The following is a 19611-nucleotide window of genomic DNA, read 5'->3' as shown; positions in this document are numbered from 1 at the left end:
CAGCTAGGAGGCAGAAGGGGGAGAAATGAGAAAATGATGCAGGGATTAAGAAGCATAATTGGCAGGTACAAAATAGACAGGGGGAAGTTAAGAATAATATAGGAAAGGGTGAAGCCAAAGAACTTATATGCACAACACATGGGCATGAACTAAGGGCAGTGGGATTGCTGGAGGGAAGCGGGGTACAAGGAGGAGGGGAGCAAAGGGAAAAGGCATTGGGACAACTATAACAGCATAATCAATAAAATATACTTGAAAAAAAAAGTAACTTGAGGGACTGATATTCTGTGGAACAAACTTTGAGTTTCTTTCATTTATATGAAGAAAACGGATCCTCCAAAATAAGGCTACATTTCATTCGAATAGTCTGAAAATGAATCAAACAATGAACCTGTAATGTTTTAGGGATAAATACAGTGTTCCCTTTCAAAGATTTTTTATCCGTCTAACAGGTAGTCTTTTTTTGAAAACTGATTTGAGAGAGACAATTGTTGTTCCACTTATTTATGCATTCATTAGCTGATTATTGTATATGACCTGATCAACTATTGAACCTGCAACTCTGGCCTGTCAGGATGATGCTCTAATCAACTGAGCTACTCAGCCACAGAAAGTCGTGTTTTTGAAGTTTTCTAACATAGACTATCAGCTCCATCTCTGTTCCTTCTCCAAGACAGTGTCACAAGATCTCATGTCCTCTACCTAAGATTCAAGTATCTTCTTTCCTACCTGAGGGTCATGAGAATCCTCCTCCCTGCCGACAGTAAGTAAGTCAATATACTCATCTATACCCCCTCTACACACAAAAGGTTTCCTATAAAAAAGAAAAATATTGGATTGGCAAAAAAGTTCATTTAGTTTTTTTCATAAAAGGCACATTTTTCATTTTCACCAATAACTTTATTGATTTGGATATTTTGAGTATGTCAGCTGTCTCCCACTATTGGTTTCTAAAGTGGGTAGAGACCAGGGGTGCTGCTAAACATCTTCCAATGCATAAGAGAGCCCCACAGCAAAGAATTACTTGGCCAAAATGTCAATAGTACCAGCAAACTTTGCAAATCACTTTTGACACATTTGATAAGTCACAGCACCTTCTCCATACACTGCACAAATTTTTTTTTTTGCTATTCAGTTGCATTTTTACCTTTTTTTGAAATAATAAAACATAATACATCAAAAATATCGCCTATCTTCATTATTAAAATGGCTGTGCAAAAAACTCACCAATTTTGATGTTTTTTTTAAATACGTGCTGATAAGACAGATCACAATACAACAAAACTGGTTTTTAATGACATTAAAGACAACTAAGCATTACTAGAGCCATCATACGAAAAAACCTAAATGAACTTTTTCGCCAACTCAATATAATTTCGATGTTCTAATGAGGAACTGGGGAAATAATCCTCACCCTTTTAACTAGTGAGCACTCCCCTTTCTCCTTCCTGGAATGCAGTTCTTATAATAGCAAAATCTTTATTTTTATATTTTCAATCTGTGGTCTTTTTCTCTTACACAACTTAACACACTGCTGACATAATTTGTTTTTAAGCCTTTCTCTTACTTTCTTTGAGGGATAACACAATCCAGGAAAACATCTGTCAAATTTCAAAGGAACTTAGAAGAATTTTTTAAATTTTAAGGTGAGAAATCATTGAACAATCTGAATTACAGACCTATGTGGTATGGTAATTTAGGCATCATTAATGTCTTAAATATACAAAGTGACTAAAATCCATGGTAGCTTACATTCCATTTCTTTTCAAATTGCCCTATTTCTGGAATTTAATCAAACACAGAGTGAAGAATTATTAAGTTTAAGAAAATATTTTGTAAATGTGTATCTAACAAAAACAAATGTCACCAAGACTTCACAAATGGCCTGGATTATAACTAAAATCAACTCAAATATTAAATATTTAAAATACATCCTAAAATACATCGGGGGGGGGTACGGAGAGAAGGGGGTTAAGTAGGGGAAGGGTTTAGTAAAGGAATTAGTATAAATAACTCATGGACATGGACAATGGGATGGGGAATGACTGTGGGAGAAGGGGTGGGCTGGGTGGGGGGACACAATGGGGGAAAAAGTGGGACAACTGTAATAGAAAAACAATAAATAAATCAAAAAATTTAAAAAAGCAACCTATTCAAACTTTATCACAAACACTATCGTCGGCAGCCGTCCGTCTCGAGAGACGATGGTGTAGCTTCTTATGAGTCTATCTGCACCGCCGAGAATGGTTGTGCAGTCCGACTCGGGAGTGACACGGTATCTGTCTCCTCCCGTGTTGAATCGACATCTTGCGATGACGCTGAAGCTACAGAGCCTGGGCAGGGTAATATGGAGGGTCTGCTGTTGCCCATGCAGTAGACCCCCCCTCTCTTCGCAGCTGAAGGGTCCAAGGGAAAGACGGAGTCAATACAGCTTGGCTTCAGGTGCGCCGCAGGAGTTGCCGGTGTTGACTACAACGTCAAACCGCCTTAGGGACTCCGGCTCCGGATTTTCTGTCGGGGTTTACTCCCTTAGCCTTTCCCCTGAAGAGGTATGCCGCAAGGCAGCGGAGGTTTTTTGGAGTCAGAGTTTTCCTTCTCTGATGTACCCTGACTGGAAGATCGAACCAGCGACACTTAGCTCGCAGGCCGACGCTCAATCCACTGAGCTAAACCAGCCAGGGCTTAAACAAATACTAATGCCCAAAATATATTATAGGTAGAAGTAGTAAGATAATCCCTTTGTAAGTGCCTGTTTATTCATTTTTAGGAAGGACTGTCTTTCAGGGAGTGTCTTTGTTAATCTACCTCTCGGAGCTAGATGTAGTCCTGTACTCAGTCAGTGAAATGGTGGAGGAAAAAGAGGAGGAAGGGTGAAGGGAGTGGTTCTATGCTAGTATCTCCAAATCTAGAAGACAGTTTTAGGTTATAACCATAGATCTCTAAGTGCATTTTTGTAAAGTACCTGTGTTTACTGTGGACAAGGTTTGCTCTTTATTTTGCAACATGAACTTCTAAATGTCCTGAGGTGACAATATATGATAAAAAAGTAGAGCTAGTGAATTAACCAATTCGTAAATATCTTTTTGGTATAATTGATAGAAAAGAGGCATCTTAGACATGGAATTGTTAAACCATCTCAGAAATGGACGTCAGGACTTGTTCATTAGACTTGCCGCAGAGGGGCAGAAGGAAGGATAGAGGAAGGGATACAAGTGGACGTGTTCATATTTACATTGTGCTGATAACCACTGATGTGTGTGCATTTCTTTTGGTTGTTTATAGGAATACACTGTAAGTATTTCAGTGGAAACATGACTCCTTGCTAGTATTTTAAAATAACATAATGAAGTATCTTAGAAGCATTATACTCTGTGTACTCTGTTGCTTTGTGTTTCATTTTTAATTGGACATTAAGGGAATGCAGTATTTCAGTTGTAACTCTGCCAATATCTTTATCTAGAGGCCTGCTGCTATTTTTGTCCCCTATGGAATTTTTGTCGCCAAGAAAGGCAGGATTTCATTTTATTCTTCCAGACTGAGTTGGTATAGTGTATTCCTGGGTATCAAAATATTCATATAACTTTGGGAGTATAAAAATTTTAAATGTCCATAAAGCTGTCATTCAGAATAGAAAGGCAGAGAAAGTGCTTCCAGGACAAAGTAAAACTGAAGGAGTTCATCAGATCCAAACCACTGTTATATGAAATGTTAAAGGGACTTGTTTAGGAGAAAGAGGATCAAAACTATGAACATTAAAATGAAAACTGTATCACAACAACCAACAACAGAAGCTGGGGAATCGAAACAAAGGCAAACTAAGTAGGCAATGAGAGTGGAAAAAGAACTATAGGTATGGGGAACATATTGGGGGGAGGTCAGCAGGGAGAGGGAAGGGGGAAAAGGGAGGGAGATGGTACAGGAATTAGGAAACATAGTAGGAGGGAGTGGAGTAGACAGGAAGATGTTGAGAAGAACTATATGCACAACCAATGAGCATGGACTAAACTGGGCAGGGGGGCACTGGGTGGAGGGGAACGAAGGAAAAAGGGAAAACTGTAACAGCATAATCAATAAAGCATATTTTTAAAATGCTCTCTCTCTCTTACTAAGATATCATTTAGTACTACTGTAGGGGCACCAAATATTCCCTGTAAAAAGTTTCAATATGTAAGTATGTAAGGGCTTTAAATGTTCTTTGTAAGAAGTAGCAAGGACTTGCTAAAAGGCCTTGGAAAAAGGAATGTAAGAAGGAGTGTTTTAGCAATTAGTGATTTACAAGCTAAAAGGACTTCAGCCTCTATCACCTCCCATTTGCTTGCTTGTGTCTGGCTTATAGCATTTGTGAAGGTTGTGCTTTGCAGAATGTCTAGCCCTTTGAAAATAAATTGCCTCACAGGGAGTTCGTCCCTGGCTGAAGAGCTATGCTGCCCTCGAAGATAACGTTTAGCCTTGCGAATTTCTGTTCCTGTTACTGCCAAGACATTCCTGCAGTCCTGCCCAGCCCCCTCTTCCTAAGGCTGTTTCCCGCCAAAGAAGAAACAAAGAGACTGCACCAGTATAAAAGCCCAGCGATTAGACTCCATTGTAGGTTGGAGCATGTTAGAGACCTGCTCAGGGTCTGCCCAACTCCTGGCCAATATTAAAAATCCTTTGCTTAACTTTATACACCGCTTCAGAGTGTTCAATCTCGCCTATGTAGCCGTAACACTACAGAAACATTAAAGCTCATTTATTTACCACAGATCTCATAAGCTTAAGGAACAAGTTATTGATACCCCTCAAGAGGATGTAACAGCAAACAATCTCTATTTCCACTTCTTAGATTTTCATCAAGTAACCAACTTCTAAACATAATTTTTATATTATATTGTTTCCAAATATTAAACATTAAGAGTTTTGAAATTTTTTCTGTAAAGGTTCAAAGGTTTAGGCTTTGAAGGCCACAGGATGTCTGTCCCAACTGCTCAACTCTATTATTACAGTAGTGAAAGCTGCTATAAACAAGACGTAAATGAGTAAGTGTATGGCCATCTTCCAACAAAACCTTATTTGTAAAAAAGAACAGCAGGCCAGATGCATTCCATGGCCATAGTTTGTTGACACCTGAGTTAAGAGTATTATACCTTCCAACTCTGCCCATACAAAAGTAGTGTAGGTTTTCTCCCTTGCTTAAATGTGGAGATTGCCATTAAAATGGCAATAAGTCACTATCAATTCATTCACTTATTCTACAGATTTTTACTAAGTGCCTACTACATGGCAGAAACCGCACTAGGTGTTAGGGATAAAGAAAGAAAAAAAAAAAACAGCAATAAAGTCCTTCCCTCTTAATGCTTACATTCTAACAGAAAAGTCAACAAATAAACAAGCTAGTAAGTACATAATAAAATTTCAGGTAGTGTTAAGGATGAAGAAAAGTAAAGCAGAGTAGTACAGTCCCTAACACACAGGAAGCCCACAAAAATTGAGGCTCTTTGGATAGAGCAGGGATACCTAACCAGAAATCACTTTTAAGTAGAAAATGAAGCAAATGAATAATCCATATAATATCTGGGGGGAAAGCATGGCAGGAATATGGAAGAGCAAACACACGGGCCCTGGAGAGATTCAGAAAGCACTTAAGATGTTTGAATAAAGACAAGAAGATAAACCTAGGGAAAAAAAGAATCACTGGTAGCTGTGCTGAGAATACACTGGAGGGGGAAGAAGTGAACAGGAAGAGCAATCCATAAAGTGTTGCATGTATTTCTAGACTTCTAAAATAGAATCCAAATATATTTTAATTCAAATTATAGAAAAGAGAGAAATGGATAAGTTAGATTTTAATTGACAGAACTGCATATAAGAGTATATCAACAAAAGACAAAACAAAATTCAATATAATTTTTATTAAATATTTTATTTAATCAAGTTTCAGTAAGGAAACACAAAATCATCACCAGCAGAGGGCAGTAGTGAATAGAGAACTTAAGTACAAAAGGCAATCTAGCCTCACAGTGAAGATCTTTCTCTAGAATTCTAGTCTGGTGGAATTAAGGAGCATACCCAGGTTATGCTTCTTAAGGTTCACAGCTGGAGCAAGAAATAGGGAGTATGTGAACGTATATCTACAAAAACTTGAAATTATAAATGTAAGCCAAAAAAATTAGATAAAAATGACAAGAGCATTTATATAGGATGTCATCTCCCTAACTAAACACAATACTCTATAAATTCAAAGATTTCACTGTCTCTCAGGAGCTATCAAAAATAAAACTAGAGCAAGTGAATGGCCAGCTTCTTTTATCTACAAGCAGATGAAAGGCTGCCCTTTTGTTATCACTAGACAAAGCTAGAAGGGGTCAATGTCCCAGCCAAGTAGGACTGGAGAGCTCCATTCCAAATGGAAAACAGGCAACAGTACGAATGCCAGCAATCACTACATTATACTTGGTCACACAATGTGAAGGTTAGAGAGACAGGCTGAAGTTCGGGGAGCATCTCTACCTGAAACAGTCTATGAATGAATGCAGGTAGTGAGCAATAAGGAGCCTATTAACATGTGTATCCATTGTATTTCCTGCTGACAGTTACACATCCCTTCTTTATTTCCTTCCTACCACTGTTGTCCCTCTTCATTTTCACTTTCTTCACAGAACTTAATTTTCTATAGATGATTGAAAGGTGTGGTTGGTCACCAAATGAAAATTGATGTACTATTCCATTTTTATCCTCAGTACATTTCCTTTTGCTTTGACTCCTGTATTTCTTTTTCTTTTCTATTTTTATTTTTGTATATTTTTAGACTCCTGCATTTTTATTTAGTATTTTCTTCCCTGCTTTTCTTCTAGCCTGCAGTTCGAATTCAAGATTCCTGAGACTCCACAAAGACAAAAGAAAAAAATGTTTGGACCTCTGTTATATTCTATATATAAAAATATACATACCCTACCTATCTCATACTCACGAGGACGGCTATTATTAGAAAATAAAAAAATCAAGTGTTGGGGAGAGAGCTGAAGAAATCAGAACTTTTGTACACTGTTGCTGGGAATATATTGTGAAATGGTACAGCCATTGTGGAAAACAGTATGGCGGGTCCTCAAAAAATTAAAAAGAGTTACTGTATGAACCAGCAATTCTACCACTGGGTATCCTATACCCAAAAGAATTGAAAGTAGGGTCTCAAAGAGATACCTGCACTCCTGTGTTCACAGCTGCATTATTCACAATAGCTAAAACATGGGAGCAACCCAAGCGTCCAATGACAGATGAATGGATAAGCAAAGTGGTATATACATACAATGTAATATCATCAGCCTTTAATTTCTGACATATGCTACAACATGGATGAACCTTGAAGACATTATGCTGAGTGAAATAAGTCAATCACAAAAAAGACAAATACTTTATGCTTTCCCTTATTTAAAATAGTTGGAGTAGTCAAAATCATAAAACATAAAGTAAAATGGTGGTTGCCAGAGGCTTTGGGGGAGTAGTTATGGGAGTTAATGTTTAATGGGTATAAAGTTTTAGTTTTCAAGATAAAAAGAGTTAGATATACAAGTGCGAGTGATGGATGCAAAACAGTATGAATGTATTTAATACCACTAAATTGTACATTTTAAAATGGATAATTTTTATTGTGTATTTTACCACAATTTTTAAAAAATGAAAAATAAAACAATGTATACTTTGCCTAAGAGCAGGAATAAAAATTAGTATGAATAAAAGAATAAAATGTTGTTTTATTTCTTGCCACCTCCAACAATACTGCATATTGGATACCACCATGTCAAATAGGACTATTCACCACTTCATGAATCTGCTCTACATTTTCCTGCCCCTCCCTTGCTATTTTTTAACCTAGAATAACCTATATTCTGCCTCTTATTGTAGTCTAAAATACTTTACACTTTCAAGAACAGCAAAAATTGCATCTCCAAGAAACCTGCCAAAAAGAACTGTCTCTCTTCTGACCACAGTAGCTTGCTCAGACCTCTATTTCCAAATACTACAGCCTCCTTGAATCATGCTCTTTTGTGTATGTTCTCTTTTACTGCAGAGGGATATTCTATCTCTGTTCAAAGCCCTTTGGTTTAAAAATCATGTTTGTTGGAGGCTGAAGGGATTAAGAAGTACAAACTGGCAGTTACAAAAGTCATGGTGATGTAAAGCACAGCATAGGGAATATAATCAACAATATTATAATAACTATGTATGGTGCCAGGTGGGTATTAGACTTATAGGGGGGAATCACTTCATAAATTATATAAATGCCTAACCTGAAACTAATAAAATACTGAATGTAAACTGTAATTGAAAAAAATAAAATAAAATCATGCTTCTTTTCAGGTTATCATAAGTGTTAGAGAGAGGTTTACCCCTCAGTGTTGCTTATAAGGTTAATGAAGGTGGGAATCAGATGTAATCTAGAGACTATAGTTTCAGTGCTAAGTCAAACAATCAAAATCTTTCTCCTTCGATTACCTCAGACCAGTCACATGTGCAGATGCTGCACTGCCCAGCACAAGCAAATCTTCTGTTCTACTCCCAACACCAAGAGAGCCATGCCCGCTCTTGCAATAAGAATCACTCAGAAACCTAAGTACTCCATCCTCTGGCAAAGGACTAATACCTGGATATTATTCAGAAATGTATTTAAAAGAAAATATGGGAGAGTTTCCAAGCAATCTCTTCTTTGAGTATCCTGCAATTTTTATCTCATAACAAAAGAATCAAAAATATGGTAATTCTAGAAAGAAGTAGCCCCCAATGTTTGGAGATCCTAAGACAACACCTACACATGTGCTATTCTAACTCCTTGGCCTGCAGTGCCTTATGTTCACCTCCTTCTTGGCCAACCAAATACCTCAAAAACCCAAGTAACATGTCAAATTCTCTAGGAAACCTTTTCTGACCACTCGAAGAGTAAGATTTGATAGAAACAGAAGGCATTCACTAGTGATTTATGATATCAACTCAACTTACTTAGCATGTCTAGGATCACTATTCCTTATATTTCCGTGAGACAATCCATTTACTTCCTGTGAAATAATTTATTTTTTCTGTATTCAAATTCTATAAACAAAAGCAGTTTAAAAAAGAAAAACAGAACTGCCTTTTTAAAGCATAAGCAGTTTTAAAACAAATGAGTGCAAAAGTATAGCAGATGAAACTTTAACATTGACTTTAATCCAAGTGTGATTTTAGTCTAACTGCTTAGACTCCTAAGCCTGTCTGCTAATCTTTAAAATGGGTGCCCACCATACATGGTTTTTGCATGAAACAAATTAAATAAAATGTAAAACATCTACTACAGTTCCTAACATGTAGGAGGCCCACAAAAATCGAAAATCTTTTTACAGTCTTATCTCTACATTTTGGAACTAGATTCATTCCTATGAATAGTCATGTCCAAACCTGTGTTATCCAACACGGTGGCCATGGAGCGTTTGAAACGTGGCTAGTCCGAATTAATGTGCTTTAAGTGTAAAATACATACCATATCTCAAAGACTCACTGAAAAAATTTATATTAAAATATCATTAATATTGTACACTGATTACATGTAAAGAGAGAATACTTTGGATATACTGTACTGGATTAAATAAAACATTAATATTAACTTCACCTGTTTCTTTTTACTTTTTAATGTTGCTACTAGAAAATTTAAAAGTATGTATTTAACTCTCATTACTTTTCTATCGGACAGGCTGGCTTATCCTTTGGCTTCAAGCTGGTAAATATGTTCCCTTAACCATAACAGGTCTGCTTGATGGTTTCAATCCGGCCAGTGCACCCCTTATCCAAGTTCACTGGAACGCTCCCCACTTCCACGACACGACTGACGACTTAATCGCTCTTAATTTTTAAAAGTGTGAAGTCCGCAGATCCGCCGAGGCAATTCGCAATTGTTACCTACACAACAATAGAGAAAAATCTACAGAAAAAACCCAGAGCCCCTGCCGTGGATGTCGGCTCAGCACTGCTGGAGGGGTTAGGAGCTCAAGCAGAAAGGGGTCACCCTTAAGAAAGTGAGAAGAGGCGACGGAGCGAGCGTCCCGATTCTGAAGGAGTGTAATGAGGAGTCCATAGAGTAGAAGTCTGAGAAGGAAAGCTTTTAGGCTTCTAGGGAAACAACTCTGAGGGAAGCGTGAATGGGGCTGGGCTCTGAGGCGGAGGCTCAAGGGAGGAACGGTACCTTAAGAATCCCCCTCATCTTCGCTAGAAAGGGCCGAAACTCCTCGGGTGGCACCTCCGGATAGAGCTGGCTCCGCAGCAGCTCCTCGGTAATACCCGGGTGCCCGTAGAAAGTTTTCTGGGTCAGGCCGCTCAGCAACCCGCTCAGGTGCTTGCAACTATCAAGCTCGCCCGCCATTGTCATTGGACGCCCCGCCCCTCGATAGCCGAGCACCAGCCGCCACGGCAGCCTAGATGGGCCGAAATAGCCCGGGTAGAGGCGCGCGAGCGAAAGTGGAAGCGAAGTTGCAGCCGGGGCGGATATTGGCAGCTAGCAGGTTTGCTTTGCAAAATCCGACCCTTCGGCTGCCACCACTGAACTATCAGTTCAGTTCCAGAAGGATCATTTTGCTTCTGCTGATTCCCTTCATTACTCCAGGGCACACTCAGAGGAAAGAACACTTGGTGATTGATCACTTGGGATAGGATGGCATCCTATAAAAGTGGCAGTTTAATTTTTGGACGTCTGCATCCCATTCCAGACTTTACCAATCAATCCACTGATTGAATAGGATCTATCATTCGGATTTAATTTCTGCCTAATCCTTGCCTGTCCACCTTTTGTCCAAGAAAATATATCCCCTGATAACAAAATGTGTTTGCTTTTCATATACATGTGACTTGTCTTTCCAGCTAAATCAGTGGCTCTGATCCAATGCTCCTTTCCATAACAAATTGTCAACCTTTACTGTCCTGAAATGACATGTTTAGATAATATAACTGCCTACCCATATAATTCCCAAAATTCAACATATTATTCACTCATAAAAAGGATTGAGGTACAGATACATGCTACAACGTGAACGAACCTTAAAAACATGCTAAGAAGGCTGATGCAAAAGGACAGAAATTATATGACCCCATTTATATATAATGTCTTGGATAGGCAAATCCATATAGACGGAAAGTAGATCAATGATTGCCAGAGGCTGGAGAAATGGTGAATGTGGTTAATGGGTACCGGTTTTTTTGGGGGGGGGGTGGCGGGGGGAGATGAAAATGTTCTAGAATTTAGGTCCTGGTTATGATCACACAACTTTGTGAATATACTCAAATCCGCTGAAATGTACACTTTCAAGGAAAAATTTCAGAGTATGTGAATTATTTCTCAATCTAAAAATCAATATAATGAACTAATTGTAATTTAGGATAAAAATAAAAGGAAAGTAATTTATAATATATGTATTTCAGTGTGTGTTTGGCCACAACTACACTAGGTGACTAGGAGACATATGATGTAGCCCAATGCCTGCATCTTTATGTAGAACCACCTGTGAATTCCACAATATAAACACAGGTGTGCTATATTGGGGGCGCCAGGGGAGGGGGGAAATAGAGAGACAGGTTGCTACTGGTAACATGTTGTTCTGAAATGTGAAGAATGGTTGTAAAATTCAGAACAAAAAAACATTCTTCCCTCACTTTACCCAGTAATTGCAAACCAGGAATGTTCTGTTTATTTTAAAGCCATGCTAAAAATACACTGTATTTATATTTATGTTGCAGTTAGATTTAAGGCTCAGACAATAACAAACAGGTAGATTTTTCACCTGCATTAATGCCCCCTCAAAGGCAGCATGTGTTATATCCCTGGCCCCTATCCAGCCTGAGCCAGTCCTCCCCTATTATTGTGAGAATTGAAATACCCTGTCAAAGTAGTCCACCTTGTTACACTGTTGAGAATCACTGATCTAGATTGCTTTAATTCATGTTTACCCAGCGTTAGCCTGAAGTCAAGAGGCATTCTTTATAATGGAAAAGATATAAGACATTTCTTCCCCTAAAGGAATTAATTTTCTAGTCCTGGCTGGTGTGGCTCAGTGGATTGAGTGCTGGCCTGCAAACCAAAGTGTCGCCAGTTTGATTCCCAGACAGGGCACATGCCTGGGTTGTGGGCCAGGTCCCCAGTTGGGGAGGTGTGAGAGGCAACCACACATTGATGTTTCTCTCCCTCTCTTTCTCCCTCCTTCCCCTCTCTCAAAAAATAAATAAAATATTTTTAAAGGAATTAATTTTCTAAAAGGCAAATTAAAAGATGCTTTTATGACTTCAATAAAAGCAAACCTAGAGCTAAACTATACATTGTGTTCAGTGTGCCTAAAGAAGTTGCAGAGAATGGGCAACATAATGGAAAAATTAAAGGATTGTGAGTGGAAAGAAACACTATTAAGCACATGATTCCCAAATTACCCACCAGAAAGGTTGTATTCAGATTCACTTCCGCTTCCGGTTCTTTATTCCAGAAGTAGCTTTTTGAGGTAACGTGGGGTGTAGTGAGGTCTTTTGTCAGCTTCAAGCATGGCGTACCACGGCCAGGGCCAAAAAGTGCAGAAGGTGATGGTGCAGCCCATCAACCTCATCTTCAGATACTTGCAAAATAGATCTCGGATTCAGGTGTGGCTTTATGAGCAAGTGAATATGCGGATAGAGGGCTGTATCATTGGTTTTGATGAATATATGAACCTTGTATTAGATGATGCAGAAGAAATTCATTCTAAAACAAAGTCAAGAAAACAACTAGGTCGGATCATGCTAAAAGGAGATAATATTACTCTCCTCCAAAGTGTCTCCAACTAGAAGTGACTAATGAAGCAAGAAATTGTTGAGAAGCAATACAGTTTGTGTTTTTTAGGTGTTCTTTGTTGTGGATGTAGTCCTTGAACATTCATTTATATCACTTTGATTGCCTTTTTGTTATTACCAAATGACAATAAATGCTGTGTGATTGTTTAAAAAAAAGAAAGGTTGTATTCATTTATTTCCAAGAAACTTTACTAACATTGACTGGTATTATTCTTTATAATTTTTGCCATCTGATACATGAGAAATATTATCTTGTTTTAATTTGTATTTCTTAACATTTGAAAGTGAATATTTTTTATATACATTTATTAACTGCTTGTATTTTTTCCCATTTTCTTGACAATTTTCTATAGGGGTTTCTGTCATTTGAGTGATCTCTAAGAACTCCTTATACACTTAGAATATTAATGTTTGTCACCTATATTTCAATATTTTCCCTGGGTGTATATGAGGTCTGTCAGGAAAAAGTCCAGCCATTATTAATATAGCAAGAACAGTTTGCACAACATCAATGTAACCTGGCAGCCAAGGAGAGTGGACTGGAATGCACATGCACTAGCATAAACAATGATGACTTCACTGTACTAGTCAGTGAGGGCCTTTGAGTGAACATGTGTACTGTGTGGTCATCGCATTCAAAATGATAGCAAACAGAGCAACAAATCTGTATCAAATTTTGCCTTAAGCTTACACATTCCTCCACAGAAACTATTCAGATGATTCAGAAGCTTTCGGGGACAATGTAATGAGTGCAGCACAAATAAAAGTGTGGCACAAACACTTCAAAGATGGTCGAGAATCTGTTAAAAGTAATCCATGTTTTGGAGGGCCTGCAACAAGCAGAACACCTGAGAATGTTGAACATGTATGGGCTGCAATCAACAAAAATCAGTGACTGACAGTGCAAGAACTAAAAATTGATCTGGAGATTCCAAAAACTACTGTATCCAAGATTTTGATGCAGGATCTTGGCATGAAACGTTTTGTGGCAAAATTCATTCCAAGGCTTCTGCTATCAGAGCAGAAGAACATTGTTATACAGTTGCTAATGACCTGATTCAAATCACTACCAATGAACCAGATTTCCTGAAAAGGTCACAACAGGAGATGAATGGTGAGTCTATGGTTATGATCTGGAAACAGAGGCTGGTTCTCCATGCCAGAAGAAGGTGCGGCAAAGTTGCAGTCAATATCAAGACCATTGTTAGAATGTACTGGGACTTGGAGGACCTAAGCCACTGCCTGTGCTGAAACAGAGAGTATGTGTCACTGGCTGTGCACCTAATCACAAGGTTCCCTATTAACAGAGGCGACTAAGGCATAGCCACCGGCATCCTGCTGAGAACTAGTTACAACCCCATTGCCCCTTTCGCTCTCCCTTAATCATTTCCCAGACACAAGGACCATTAGTCTCCTGACAGCCACCCCTAATTAAGGACATTGTTCTTTTGCAAACACCTATACCCTGAACTCTGGAGCTGGCCAGCAGGGTGACCTATCCCCCTGAGGGTCTGCTCCATGCCCTTAAAAATCCCTCTGTCCCTTGGGGCTGCAGTCTGCTCAGACTCAGCCTGCCTGTTTGAACATCCTTCAATAATGGCTTTGAACTGGAACACCTGACTCCTCCCTTCTTCTGGACACGAACCTAAGAACCATGTTAATTGTGCTTTTTGGTTGTCCATCACGAGTACGCCCCTCCAGGACAAACAATTAATAAGTACTACCCCAATGTTCTTTGTCAGTTGAGAGATGGAATATGATGAAAAAAGGCCACAGCTGGGCAACTGGTAATTGGCAGCTTCATCGTGAAAACACACCCACTCATGTATCACGTCTCATGCAGAATTTTTTGGTGAAACATCAAATCACCAAGGTGACTCAGCCCCCTTGCAGCCCAGATTTGGCACTCTGTGACTTCTGGCTCTTCCCAAAACTAAAATCACCTTTGAAAGGGAAGAGATTTCAGACCATCAATGAGATTCAGGAAAATACGATGGAGCAGCTGATTACAGTCCCAACAAAGGATTTTGCAGTGTTTTAAACAGTGGAAGAGACACTGGGAGAACTATGTAAGGCCCCAAGGTGCCTACTTTGGAGGGGTCTGAGCTATCATTGTCCCATGTACAATGTTTCTTGTATCTTGTATCTTGTATCTTGTATCTTCTTCAATAAAGTCTCTATTTTTCATACTACATGACTGGATACTTTCTGGACAGACCTCATATAGTTGAACCTATCAAGCTGCATAGAAAAAGTATAGACGTTTACTCACCAACATGGTTATAGAGTATATCTCTGAGTAATTGAGGATGGTTTATATTTTCTTCTGTCTGGTTACCTAGTTTTTCTAATGTCTACAGTGTACATGTAATACTATTGTAATGAAAACATAAAATAAGTAGTTATCCTAAAATAAAACTTCTTTTAATGAAAACCTTTAAAAGAGCATATGTTCTACATGGCTGAGAAAAGCTATGCACCTTACGTACTGTTTCTTAAACATTTTTTAAAAGATTTTATTTATTTATGTAATTTTAGAGAGAGGGGGAGGGAGGGAGAGAAACCTCCATGGGAGAGAGCAACATGGATTGGCTGCCTCTCTTAAGTGCCCTGTCCAGGGACCAAACATGCAACACAGGCATGTGCCCTGACCAAGAATCAAACTGGATACCTTTTGCTTTGTGGGATGATGCTCAACCAACTGAGCCACACCAGTCAGGGCTTCTTAAACGTTTTGATAACATCATATGCTTTCAGAATCTCATAGAAATCTCATATACTTTCACCTCAAAATGCAAATATACTACATCTAGGGGTTAATACACCTCTCTGAAGTCCTTCTGTAAGCCTCCTAGTTTTCTACTTGCCCTAAGAACTCCCTCTCAGCACTCCCAGTGCTAATTAATCATCACGGGAAATAGAGTATTCTTTCAGAAGTGGGGGGCAATCCTGTACATCACTATCATCGTTTTACTGTACTCCTATTCCAATGTATGTAATACATGGACATATATTGCCTGCCTGAGCCTACAGCAAATTCCAAAACACCAGTGATCAATAAAAGAAAATCATCCTGTGCCACCAGGGGCTGCTATTGCCTGTGTAACTGCTCAAGGTTGGTAACAGCTGCATTTTTAGAATGCCTTTGAAACAAAAGGATCAGAGGACAAAACTGTATTAAATCTCAAAACACAGACTGTTTCACTGACAACAAACCTGGGCACAGGCCTATTGAAAGGACTGTTTGCCTTAAGGCAACAGCAAAGAAAAAAACCTTGAAACCCTGGCGCAAAGAAAAACTACAAGCACCTAATAGCAGCCCTCCTGTTAAAACAGGTTTCCTTTCATTGTTGCCAAATAGATTTCCATTTAACATCCCATTAAACAACTGGTAGCTTCCCCTATTCAATTACCGTTTTATGGCTCACAGGCTTTGGTCTCAGGCCAGCAACAAGTGTTTTTTAATGAGGTTTTCCATATCTGAAAACATTAAATTTTTGTTAACTGAAATAATCTGCAAACACAGGGTCCCCAAAGTTTTGCAATAAACTCTCCCTGCTCCCTATCTCTAGTCCAACTTTTCCAATTCCACTTTAATTACCATTCATTCTCCACTCAACCAGTTACTCAACAGATATTGAGAGCTTCGGGCCAGTCATTCTGTTAAGCTCCAGGAGGTACAAAATCGAAAAAGACAGTCTGCCCTGAAATCTTACATTCTGGCAAGGGAAAATAATATGTAAATGAAAGGTAGCAGAATATCCCACCCTAAAGTATGCCATTTTGGTATATGGATTATTTTTGACCTGAAGGCGACTGAGAAGAAGCATATACAGGAAAAACTCCATGCCCTCCTATTTGCTTAAAAGTAGGACATAAATTTTCAGTGTCTCTCCTGCTCCGCCTACCAAGAACAGAAGTCAATCCCTGGATACAACTATAAACTCTTATCAATGGAAAAGGCACTAATTTAAATCTGCATAACAAACCTTACTTGTATTTACCTTGCATTTCCTGGTTACTTCCCCATCACTGGTCTTCCTGACACCTTTCTTTCCTCTTTGGCTGAAGATGGAACATAAATTGGATTTCTAAACCACCGTTTTGTTTCCGTAGTGATCTTTGCATGTATACATGAGGTATACATGTTAATAGACTTGTTTTTCTTGTTAATCTGTCTTTTGTTACAGAAAGTCCCAGCCAAGCATTCAGAAGGGTAGAGAGAAAATTATTTTCTCCGCTACATAAACAAATGATTAAAATACAATAACTGGCTGGTGTAGCTCAGTGGATTGAGCCTGAAAACCGAAAGGTTGCCGGTTTGATTCCCTGTCAGGGCACATGTCTAGGTTGCCAGCATGGGAGAGGTGACCGATGTCTCTCTCACACATCGATGTTTATATCGCTTTCTTTCTCCCTCCTTTACCCTCCCTCTGAAAATAAATAAATAAAATATTTAAAAACAAAGAACTAATGGTTGTTACTACTTAGTACCTAGAGATAATTCTCAGATTTGGTCGTGGAAGAAGGAAAAACGATGAACTCAGCTTCAGTAAGTCAAAGAGAGGCTTTAACTGTGAATAGAGTTAGAGAATGTAATTGAGAGAACGGGACCACTGGTTGGCCTTCAAGCTGGTCCAGGGCAATCATGCCTTTCTCAGTCCTTGGAACGTATGCTCTGTTTATCATTCCCACAGTAGGAGCAGATTCAAGGACACAGCCCCGAAACTGAGGTGATGAGACCATCTGGACAAGATACATGACTGAGCCCAGTTAAAACCTCTATATAAATGTTAAGAATCTAGTGGAGTTTACTTGTCTTATGACAGCCCTAGATAAGCTTCATTAAATCCCCTTGCTTATTAAAGCTGCCACCTACCTATCTGGAGTGGTCTCACCCTGCTCTCCTTGTGGGAAGGGGGTGGGGGTTTTGCTGGAGTCAGATTTCACGCAGGACCCCCCTGCAGTTGCAAACAAACAACTGGATATGTTGCAGGGGAAGGAGCATGTCCCTATGTATGGAGGCATTAAAAATAGTAGTGTGTTGAGGTACACTATGATGGGGTTCAGAAACAGTACCCCAAAACATGGCACTATGACATATTAAATATTTGAAGGAACACTAGAAACAAAATTTTAGAAATGACAGGTGCAAGCACTTTTTGACCTCCCCCTTCTCTCCTGCAGGTCATAAGACCCTCACGTGAAAAATGCCCTTCTTATACCCAGAGCATTCTTATCTCCAAAGACAAAGGACGCCAAGAGTAAGCTGAACAAACAAGCCGGCCTAAGTTTTTCCAGATTACTACTTTCAGCACATATCTGTGTCCCATCTCATTTTCCCACAACTTTCTATTCATCAAATCTAGCGTAAAAATGCTGAGGTTTAACCACTCTTTCAGGTGTGCATTTCCTTATCAAGGCTCCCACATCACATAAAACTTGCATTAAATAAATCTGTATGCTTTTCCTTGTTAATATGTCTTTTATTACAGAGAGCCAGGCAAGAAACTAGAAGGATGAAAGAAAAAAAAGATATTTTCTGTCCTACAGTAGCAAATGTGTAACTGGTTCCAGAAGTATAGGGTCATAAAGCTGAAAAGATAAACAGGGCCTGGGTCGTATTTTACACATAATGCCTATTTTCATACTCAGTTATTGAGAAGTTACCGAAGGGTTTTAAGCAGGGGTATAATAACATCAGATTTCAGTTTTTAAAAGATTCCTCTGTGGTGGCAGTGTGGAAAACATACTGGAGGAAGTGGGGGAAGCCAAAAGCTAAACTATAACAGTAATCAAATAGTTGATGATGTAGGTCTAAGGCAGTGGCACTTAGGTTGGAGAATGAGATTCTTCACATAAAAAAGGTAAAATTAAGCCCTGGTTGTTGTGGCTGAGTGGAATGAGCATCGGCCTGTAGGCCAAGTGTCGCTGGTTTGATTCCCATTCAGGGTACATGACGGGGTTGCACGTCAGGTCCCCAGTTGGGGGCGCAAGTGAGAGGCAACCACACAGTGATGTTTCTCTCCCTCTCCTTTCCCTTCTGTCTAAAAACAAACAAAAAAACAAATAATTTAAAATAAATAAATAAAAATCTGTCCCTTCTTGAAGCCCAGCTTAAAACCACCTGCGCATCTTTCGTGAAGCCTATAGTGGTCTACGTGCCGGTCTCTAAGCTCCCAGTGTACAAAGTCTGAACCTCTCTTTAAAAAAAAAAATGGTAAAATTAGGAGGCTGTGTATGAGGGAAAAACAAAAAGAAGAGATTTTTTCATAGGCTTTTGTGAGGATTCAAAGAGCTAAAACATGTAAAGGGTTTAGAACTGGGCTCAACTGAATGCTTACAGCTATGTGAGGTGGAAAAAACAAGTGTTAGACCTAAACATGTGGGCTCAGTTGGTTGGGTGCCGCTTTGCAAAGGGAAAGGTAACGGGTTTGATTCCTGATCAGGGCACATGCCTGGGTTGTAGGTTCAGCATGTAGGAAAGCAATCTTTTTTAAAAAGTAAAATAAAAAAGAAACTAGTGTAAAACCTTACATCCCCGGTTCCCATGCCCCCCGCCCCCCCACAGCTGCCTGGAGATAACGGGGTGCTTCAAACTGAAAATAAACAAAACCGTGTTCTACTTTGACCAGCCCCTCGCAGCCGCAGCTGCCAGAAGGCCAGACCGCTAACAAGGCTCACACACAAAAAAATCCCCCTCTACGCTCTCCCCCTATAAAAGAAACCCCTTCTCCCCTAGAGAAGCAGTCCTAACCACCCGCAGTAGGGCTCCCTCCCCGCTTGCTGATTCTCCCAATAAACTTT

General features: G+C 39.3%; 1 protein-coding gene and 1 pseudogene across 2 annotated transcripts in view; one reads left to right on the top strand and one right to left on the bottom strand.

Moving 5' to 3' along the window:
• Positions 1–10407, bottom strand: part of COMMD1 (copper metabolism domain containing 1) — a 116142-nt gene extending 105735 nt beyond the window's left edge. Inside the window, exon 1 of one of the 2 annotated variants that reach the window (XM_090280261.1) lies at positions 10184–10407. In XM_090280261.1, the coding sequence (XP_090136387.1) occupies positions 10184–10366 (183 nt within the window). In that variant the 5' untranslated portion in view covers positions 10367–10407. The remainder of the gene's footprint in view (positions 1–10183) is intronic. The other variant, XM_090280260.1, reaches the window with a different exon arrangement.
• Positions 10408–12439: 2032 nt separating this feature from the next.
• LOC150006036 (small nuclear ribonucleoprotein E pseudogene) lies at positions 12440–12895 on the top strand (annotated as a pseudogene).
• Positions 12896–19611: the final 6716 nt, after the last annotated feature.

Source organism: Furipterus horrens, unplaced genomic scaffold, assembly GCF_987537825.1.
Source record: "Furipterus horrens unplaced genomic scaffold, mFurHor1.1.pri manual_scaffold_6, whole genome shotgun sequence".
Lineage (NCBI taxonomy): Eukaryota > Metazoa > Chordata > Mammalia > Chiroptera > Furipteridae > Furipterus > Furipterus horrens.
The sequence above is the reverse complement of the archived record's forward strand: the minus strand, read 5'-3'. Positions and strand labels throughout refer to the sequence as shown.